A 9566-nucleotide genomic window follows, 5' to 3' on the forward strand; every position below is an offset into this window, starting at 1 on the left:
CTTTGAAGTCAGTGCAGCTGGTTAAAGAGTTGTCTGAAGGCAGAAACCCCTGGCATCAGAGGGTCTGCTGCTGGAGCTTGGGAAATAGATAATAGGGAAGCATGGAGGGGTTTATGGCATGTGGCAAATTCTTTCGTAATTAGTTAAAAATAAATATTTCTTTGTAACTGTTTCTGTTAGCTATATAATGCCTCGCTGCCTTAAATAAAGTTGGTACGGTTTGGACATCATCCACTTTGCCCCTCCTGTCCCCATCTCGTTGCATGCAGCTCGTCTTCGTCTCACCATCCTCTTACCTTCTGGACCTTGGTCGTGTTGTCGCGCTGGCCACGACAAGGGGGATCAGAGATGCCAAAGGAGGGGGCAGACGGAGGTGGGAGGGTCAGGGGACAGGGGCGGGGCGACCAGAGATCCACAAGCTGGCAGACAGGCGGGACCTTTCCAAGTCTGACCCGGCGCCCTCAGGTGGCCTCAGTCCCCGCCGCTCCGGGGGCTCCCCCAGGTTCCAGGAAGCCCTGGGGGTCCGTGGGGCGGCGCGCGCCGGGGGCGCCGGAGACCGACGGTCCCGGCGCCCTGGGCGGGACGCAGCCGGCGACCCTGCGCGCGGGGAGCGGCCCCCGGTCCGGAGCCCGTGTGGCTGGTGGCTGCTGATTGTTTGGTCGCTGCCGCTGGCCTCTGGCGAGCTGTGCGCCCCGCTGGCGCACGGCCGGCTGCAGTGCTTGCAGGTGTCGGTGTTCGCCAACCGCAGCTGGGCGCGCACCGACGGCCTGGCGCGGCTCGGGGAGCTGCAGACCTACAGCTGGAGCAACGGCTCGGACGCCATCCGCTTCCTCAGGCCCTGGGCGCGGGGCGGCTTCAGCGAGCCGCAGTGGGAGCGGCTGCGGCAGATACTGCGGGTGTACCGCCGAAGCTTCACCAGGGACGTGCGAGAGTTCGTCAAGATGCTGCGGCTGGACTGTGAGCTGGGGGTGGGACCCGGGCCCGGCGGGCGCTCTGCCTCCCCCTCCGAGACGCTCAGCTCGCGCCCGCGTCTCCGGATCCCCGCTTCTGCCGGGCGCTCCCCACCCCTGACCCCGCACACTGCCCGGGTTCCTCCTGCCGCGGGTCCCCCACTCCTTTCCCGGGACTCTGAGTTCCCAGCAGAGCGCTGACATGCATTTTTCCTTCTCCGTCCCTTCTAATACGTTCGGCCCTTCTTTGGTCTTTGTCCTGTCCTCTTCTCAGATCCCTTTGAGATCCAGTTGTCTGCTGGCTGCCAGCTGTGCCCCGGGAACACCTCGGAAAGCTTCCTCCGGGCCGCATTTCAAGGAAAAGAGATCATGAGTTTCCAAGGAACTCATTGGGTGCCAGCCCCCGATGCTCCCTCTTGGGCAGGCAGGGCCACCAAAGAGCTCAATCAGGACCAGGGGACCAGAAAGACCCTACAGTGGTTCTTAAATGACACCTGCCCGCAGTTTGTCAGAGGCCTCCTGGAGGCAGGAAAGTTGGAGCTGGAGAAGCAAGGTGAGCCCGCCTCTCTCACCCCTGCCCTCCACTCCAGCGCTGGCTGGTGCTCCTCCCTAGACTTCACAGTCCTTGGATCATCCTGGGGCCAGAACAGCTGAGGAAGGCATGGGTGAGGACTGAGGGTCATCCCACAGACATTAACCGAGCACCCACTGGGTTCCATGAACTGAATTAAATAAACACTGGGTCGAACAGGGTCTCTGCTGAGGGGAGGATGGGAACACAGAGGAGCAGTTGCAGGCATGTTTGAAACCCTTACAGGAGAACACAGGGCGCTCCAGGGGTCCAAGCAGATGCACTCACGGGAGCCTGGGATGGGGCGGGCGTCAGGGAAGGCTTTCCTGCAGAAGCCAACGCTAATGGACAGTCATGAGCTCCATCTCCAGCGGGGGAAACGTGGGCTGCAGAAGCCAACGCTAATGGACAGAGTCATGAGCTCCATCTCCAGCGGGGGAAACATGGGGCAAACGTGTTCCTGCCTTGACGCCCCCCACTTCCTTATCGGACACAGTGAAGCCCGAGTCCTGGCTGTCCACTGGCCCCCGTCCCGGTCCCGGCCGTCTGCAGCTGGTATGCCACGTCTCCGGCTTCCACCCGAAGCCTGTGTGGGTGATGTGGATGCGGGGTGAGCAGGAGCAGCAGGGCACCCAGCGAGGCGACGTCCTGCCCCATGCTGATGGGACGTGGTATCTCCGAGCGACCCTGGACGTGGTGGCCCGGGAGGCGGCCGGTCTGTCCTGCCGAGTGAGACACAGCAGTCTGGGAAACCAGGACATCGTCCTCCACTGGGGTGAGAAAGCGCTGGGGCCTGTCTGGCCATGGCGGATGTGGTCCTCAAGCCTAGAGGGAGGCACTGGCCATGGGGTGGGTTTGGACACACACAGGATAGAGAAGTTTCCAAAATGAGCCCCCCCGCCCCAACCAGGAGGGGTAGAAGAGGGAGTTTCAGATACCACAAGGAAGGGAACGAAGTCTGAACTCGGAAAGGGTTGAGATAAATGACCCATATGTAAGAAAAAATAGTCCCAACAGTTCACAGGTCTGGAAGCTGCTGGTAAATAAATAGTCCCCAGAGAGGTCATGGCCCACAGGAGGGCACCATGGATTGTGGAAAGGCCAAGCTGGGGGCCGGGGGAGCAAGGTAGTCGCCGGGTCTTAAGTGCTTCTTGACTGCCCAGCATGGCGTCCACGTGTCCCCGACTCCTCTGGAACAGGTGACATCCTCCTCATTTTATTGTCGAAGACACGGAGACGGAGCTAGGTCAGGCTCAGTGCTCTTGGTTTCATGGGTGGTGGAGAGGGGAGGAGCTGGATCCAGGCTCAGGTCCCCATGGCTACCTGGTTGTCCTTCCTGTGTGTGCTATACCGCCGTGTGCTGAAGTGAAGGGGTCCTGGCCCCCAAGCCCTGAGACAAGATGGGGCCTCGAGACCGCAGAAGAATGGGAGTGGACGCTCCATGTGTGGGAGGCAGCGAGAGGCACCCGTGGCGCCCTACCATAGGCTTAGACCGTGGCTTGGACTAGGGAGGGCCCTGGGCTGACAGTCTGTGTTCTGCACGCAGAGGGGAGCCACTCCTCCACGTGGCTGATCCTGGTGGCCATACTGGGGTCCCTCCTGATGAGTGGATGCATTGGATGCTTAGTCCTCTGGTGCAGGAAGCGCTGGTAGGTCTCCCCTTCCCAACCACTCCTACATTCATCCTCTCCCCATTTCCTCATCCCTCCAGCCCCTCTCCCTTTTCCCTTAACATTCTCTCCCTTCCTAAGTCCTCTCAGCTCCTATCAAGGCATGCTGTGACTGTGGTTGCTGCGCCTGTCTGTCTGGGACTCAGGACCCCAACTGCCCAGGAGTCAGCTCAGCAGCTGAGGTTGGAAGGAGAGGGGCCTTGAAGAAGCAGAGAACACAGGGCAGCTCTCATCGCATCCTTGAAACATTTTATCTAAGACGACTGAAGTTCTTTTTCTGTATACTGCAACTTTGTAAACTCCTATGGTTCTGTACAAATAGACGTGCAAATGTCCAGGGACAGGCAGATACAGGCTGGGGTGTAAGGTCGTGCGTGGTCACCGTGTGGATGGTACGATCTGCAGTGACTTGGGAAGTGCTTGCTCCTGGGGAAGCAGGTCCAGCTGTTGTCAACAGTAAAGGAAGAACTACCAACAAAATGAGTGAGTTTCTAAATTTAAGACCCTGGCTTAGCTGCAGCCTGCACTTTTCAAGAGAAGCAGATGTCTGGATTTTCGTGTGAACGTGCCTGGTAGAAGAAGGTGCACTGAAGCTTTGACCAAATGTTTGGGACACCCCAGATACATCTCTGTTTCTTGATGGCAATGGGGGGGGGGGCTCCTTGGATAAAAGTTTGGCCTACATGACAAATTGTTAGTTTTAGGGCAGGTTTCTTTTGTGAATTTGGATTTATAAAGGAGGGGCATTTTCTACTTTAGAAGAAAGTTAAGGGGTGCCTGGGTGGCTCAGTGGTTTGGGCCGCTGCCTTCGGCTCAGGTCATGATCTCGGGGTCCTGGGATCGAGTCCCGCATCGGGCTCTCGGCTCTGAAGGGAGCCTGCTTCCCTCTCACTCTCTCTGCCTGCCTCTCTGCCTACTTGTGATCTCTCTCTGTCAAATAAATAAATAAAATCTTAGAAGAAAGTTAAGTTGTAAGGAACAGATGTTTCTTAAGATTTTATTTGGTGTAACTGATTTATAAGGAGAAATCATAATGTATGTCTATTAGATAGGAAAAAAGTTACTCTGGGTAGGGATGTTTCAAGTGGCCAGTTGCTTTTTTCACACCGGAGGTGTCTCTGCAAACCCGCTCCCCCACTTACAGCTCCTAAGTGGGACAGTGCTCGGGAAGGGGTGAAGCCACTTGGGCAGGTGTGGGCTGCACAGATCAGCACCAGCCGTCTGCTCTGTTCCTAGTTAAGGATCCTTGAACATCCAGAAGACATGGGACTAAACCTTCATTGAGTCTTTGCTTGAGAAAATTAAGATTTGGCCTCACTGGTCGAGCCTCGGGTGTGGGTGAAGATCTTGCCAGTTCCTGAACCGGTGGTTCCCAACTGTGACGTCCTGACCAGCAGCCTCAGCACCATTGGGAACTGGCACATAGTCTGGACCCCGTCTCAGACCTCTTAAATGAGAAATGGGAGTGGGGCCCCGGGTAACCTGTCTGGTGTTTCAGCTGCTGTGCTTTGGGTCATGCGGTGCTACAGATTCCTCAGAATAGTAAGTGAAAATAATGGCCTGGGTTATTCAGGGAAGGCTTTCTGGAAGGGGCATCTGACCCAGGACTTGCACAGGTAGTGAGGGGACCCGTGCACTGGGTCCGGACACCAGAGTTCTGGCCTCGGAGTCAGTGTCCTCCTGCGTCAAGTGGAACCAGGAAGCAGATCCTCAGTCCGGCACGAACCTGCTGGTGCCTTGGTCTTGGACGGCCAGCCTCCAGACCCGTGAACTGGGAGAGATGCATTTCCATTATTCTTCAGCCACTCCTTGGATGGCATTTTGTCAATGCAGCCTGCACGGGCTGAGACAGATGATCTCACAGAGGGTAGGGAGCACACGTGTGCCTGTGTGTGGCTGTCTGCACCGCCTTCAAACCATGGGCCCCTTACTGTCTTTGGTGTCTCCCCCCACAACCCCCCAAGCCATGCTGTTCAGCTTAGCTTCCTCCAGCAGCATCCGGGCTATGAACCCGACCCGCGGACAGGCTGTGTTCTTAGGGCGAGAGTGGTAAACGCCCTCTGAAATCGTTTTGGAAATGCTTCAGCATGGATTTACAGAAACTCTGGGTCTTTTTAAAGAAATTGATTTATTTTGGAAATAAAGTCCTGTCTCTGGGAAAATCTGTCTTGTCTTCAAATCCTCAGCTCAGAACATCTCAGGAAGCCCTGAGAATTTATTCTAGACTGTTGATACTCTCTTCATCCATATCTCTACATTATTTAGTGCTGAGCTACTTGTCCCTGCGCTCCAGATTTGTCCTTCTGTGCTTGGTGACAGGTGACAGTGGGTGAAATTCTTCTGATCACTTTTTAAAGTGAGCAAAGCGTTAAGCTTTTCCGGTTGAGGGCCCTAGAGAGATGCTGCGGGAGGAAGGGTCTCTCCTGCAGTTTCCAGCTACTGCGTGACGGTGGCTGGCGTGGCGGGTCTGCAGAGTGAGGACAGAGGCACCCGGTGCACTGTGGTCCCAGTCATGTGCCCAGAGCTCACAGACACTGGTGGCCTTGCAGCTTCAGCCTGGCCATAACCTTCCCGTGCCCTGTTGATAGGGACACTGGCACCTCCTGCTCCTGCTGGTGCCCCTTCCCTCGGCCAGACCCTCATGTGACCTGTGCTTGGTCCACCTGGCACCTGGAGGTTTCCCCTGACTGCAGTCCCTGGGCTGAGGTCTGCAGAATTGCTTCCAGCTCATCCAGTGACTGCAGGCCAGCCCTGGCCTGGATGAGCCCGTGAACGTCTCTGCTATACCTTCTCCGATGAGGTGTGCACCCCAGCCTTGGGGAAGGGTTACCTTTCCAAGCATGTTCCTCCTTGCATATTCTCCCCCAGCCCTGGAGTTTTACAGAGTTTTGTTTTATCTTCATTATTACCTTATAATAATTCACTAATTCTACTCAACCTCCTCTGCTTACCTTAGTGTTTGGTTTCTGCTTCCTAATAGGACCCAGGTAGATGCATGTGGGTGTGCCTGTGACCCTCCAGAGGCACTGGTGAGTTTTCCGGGGCTGTCACTCAAGTTTATTTTTGCTCTCAAGTCTGTGGCATCGGGTCGATCCGCTTTGCTGTGAGCTGTCGCTTTTCCTCCAGAACTTTGACCTGATGTTCTTTGCCAGACCATCCTCCGAAGTTTAGGGTGTAATTGAGAGGGGGCTTTCAATAAGCCAGGATAGGTGTAGCCTGGGACGAATGCTCTGGTGACTGCTGTTTGTGCTGAGCTGGGGCTCAGTCCTGGCTGCTGTGCCCCTGCTCCTAGGCCGGGCCTGTGTTCCAAGACCAGGCATACCTTTCCACACCACCATCACTCCCCCGGCTCTCCCATTCCCTCGGTCTTCCCTTGGCTTCTGGGCTCAGTGTGGCTCCTGCTCAGTGATGCGGCATGAAGAGGCTGTACCCTCTTCATCTTCTTTTTCTGAACTCAGGCTGGGTTTTCCCGTGGCTTGTATTTTTCTTGTGCTGGTGCTTGTGAACCCCCCCCTAGAGGGGCTCTTCCACATTTTTGTGCCCTGGCTTTTCACCTTGCATCGAGCCATTTTTCCTATTTTCTTGTGAAAGTCAGGATTACCCGAAACAATTTCCACATCTTTCTCCTTCCTGGCTCACAGGATGAGTGATTTTCCCCTGATCCCCTTCTGCAGAGAGATGTCTGTCTTTGCTACGCTAGACCTTTCCATCTGGGATTTGCTTGGCACAGTCCTGGGGCTCATGCCCGGTGTCTGCCACCCACAGTTTCCCCACGTTTAGCACACCCCTGTTCACAGACAGCCGGTGATGTTTACAATACAACACAAAATTGTTGCCTGTGGGCAAAAGCTCCTCTTTTTGAGAAATCTTGAAGTTATGTATCTGGATAATACTTAACATTTTAACATATGTCCTTATTCCTTTCTTTGATACTTAGTTTTTCATTCTTACCCATGTAAGATACCCACGCATTTCTGTGTGCCTCGGAGGAAGAATGTGGCAGAACAGAAAACAGAATCTCTAGGTTATGTTTCCGAATGTTCAGTGATGACAGACAGAATAGGATGTCAAGCCTAAACAGAACATCCTCACAAGACAAGATCTTCCTACGCCAGAGCACAGTGTTTCTCCCGGGGAGAGAGGTATGCAGGGGCACTAAATGCAGACGACACCTGTCTCCTCGCGTCCAGCAGCATTCTCAGGGAGGCAGCAGGCTCCCACAGCAGGAATGCCTGGGTGGCACTCCTGGGCAGCAGAGCAGGGAAAGCCGAACAAAACTTCCACGCTCATCATTGTGGCACAGGAATGTCAGAGAGTGCGCTGAGTCTGCGACGCTGTGCAGGAATCCAGGTGAATATCTGAGCAGTGACTGTGTGGTCCAGCAGACGAGCACCAGGGGCTGTTGGATTAGAGTCAAGACTCCAGGGACTCGGGCAGAAACCGGGGAAAGCTATGGTTATACCTCCCCGACCGCAGAGTAGTACGATGCTCAGACTTAGAAGTTAGAGGTTAACCAACAGAAACTAAAGAAAGTGCTATTTCTTGCCCACTGAACTTACAGTCTAAGGTTTACACCTGTTACCCGCGGGTTGCTGCGTCCTGCATAAATGAAAGCCTTTAGCACTGGAGCCCATGCACGTTGAGACGCTCGCTGGGACGGTGCTGGAAGAAGTATTGCAATGTATTGCTGGCAAGTGGACACACAGTGATGTTGGGTAGAAGAAACAGAGGGTTCAAGTAGCCTTGTTAGAACATCCTGAGATGATTAACTTCTGTGAGTTCCAGAAATATAGCTCGAAATGGAGGGAAGTGGGAAATTACATCTGTGGCCTGTATCTCGGTTTCTAGATTTCAACAGCAGTGACCGCCTCAACCCTAGCCTAACAGCTCCATGACAGTCCTGGCCTGGGGAGCTCCATCTTAGAAATGTAAGTCCGACTCCCAGGGAACACGTTTTGCAAGGTACAAAGTTGCACGTTCTGTGCTGCATTTCAGACTTCAGAGTCCTGGTGCTTCCAAAAAAGAGACAGGAAGTGTAGCTGGTTTTCTCCGTGTGATCAAAGGCTGCTGAACGCAGAGAACGTGCTGGGAGGTCCAGGCCTGGCCAGGTGAGCCATCCCGGGCCCTGACAGGTGAGCCATCCAGAGCCCTGACCGTTGAGATGTCTTGCTGACTTGTCTCTTTGGAAAAGTCCTCTTGTCTTGGGCCTGAAAGCCAGCTGCCAAGGCAGAGGGACCCTTGTGTCTCCTACAGATGTGACAAAAAGAACTAAACTTAGCTCCTTCCACAGGTGATAAGGCCATGTACCTGGAAAACCCAAGCAACCATATTTGATGAAGCAAAGAACAGCTTGAATTTGAACAGGGATTTTTGTCATGTGGACAAGGTAAGTGTATGAAAATCAAAGCTGTTTTCTCTATTAGCAATAATCAATTAGAATTGAAAATGTGAATAAATAGTCCATTCCAAAAAAGTGGCATAAATGTGAAATTCTTAGGAAGGAATTTCACAAGAATGGTACATACCCCAAATGAAGAAAAGCAGAGTCTTCCGAAGGACAAAAGATGTGTTCTGAATTAATGGAAAGATATGGCCTATTCTTGATTTAGAATAGTTAATAAAATCAAATATCAAATCAAATATCAAATATTAATGAAATAATATAATCAAATATCAACCCCCAAGATGTGTAGATTAAATGAAATTATAAGTATTAAAATGCCCAGAAATGTGAAAAAAAAATAGTGTGGGTATGGGACATGCCATACTAAATATTAAAACCTAGAGGCACTGTCCCCAAAATTCTACGGTAGAGGGCAGTGGGGGTGGCACAGGAAGGGACAGGACAGACATTTACTGGACAAACTTGCAGAGAGTAGCAGGTAAGTCCTAGAGATCCTAATGTACAGGAGAGGGAATACAGAGCCACCCAACTTGCAGAGAGACCAGATTTTAATGATCCCAACCCCTAGACAACAATCATTATGTGACGAGAGGGAGGCGGTGATTACTGCTAGGACGGCAATCATGTCACAATGCAGAAATGTATCAGACTCACATGTTGTAGACCTTAAATGTACACAATGTTATGTGCTAGACATGTGGCAATGGAAATAAAATAAATTAAAAGCTAAGAAGAAAGTATTCTGGTAATAAAACTGAAGGGAAGGGATAGAGTGATTTCATATCACTACAGAAGCCCCAATGAGGGGCTGATTCTCCAGGAAAAAATACATTGGAAATCTACCTCACAGCATTAATAAATTTCCAGATATATTAAGGACTGAAGTTTGGGAGATTTTTTTTTTTTTAAAGATTTTATTTATTTATTTGACAGACAGAGATTACAAGTAGGCAGAGAGGCAGGCAGAGAGA

The 9566-nt window shown here is 52.6% G+C and overlaps 1 protein-coding gene across 2 annotated transcripts; it reads left to right on the top strand.

Moving 5' to 3' along the window:
• Positions 1-248: 248 nt before the first annotated feature.
• Positions 249-5474, top strand: LOC123928050 (antigen-presenting glycoprotein CD1d-like). Of its 2 annotated transcripts, XM_045983100.1 has the most exons (5): positions 249-957; positions 1225-1503; positions 2018-2296; positions 3068-3170; positions 3273-5474. In XM_045983100.1, the coding sequence occupies exons 1-5, from the start codon at positions 264-266 to the stop codon at positions 3301-3303; spliced, it is 1386 nt and encodes a 461-aa protein (XP_045839056.1). In that variant the 5' UTR covers positions 249-263; the 3' UTR covers positions 3304-5474. The 2 variants fall into 2 exon arrangements, with proteins under 2 accessions (XP_045839056.1, XP_045839057.1); XM_045983101.1 differs by lacking the exons at positions 3068-3170; positions 3273-5474 and adding an exon at positions 1837-1914 and having other exon boundaries at positions 1978-2275.
• Positions 5475-9566: the final 4092 nt, after the last annotated feature.

Source organism: Meles meles, chromosome 17 (genome assembly GCF_922984935.1).
Source record: "Meles meles chromosome 17, mMelMel3.1 paternal haplotype, whole genome shotgun sequence".
Taxonomy (NCBI): domain Eukaryota; kingdom Metazoa; phylum Chordata; class Mammalia; order Carnivora; family Mustelidae; genus Meles; species Meles meles.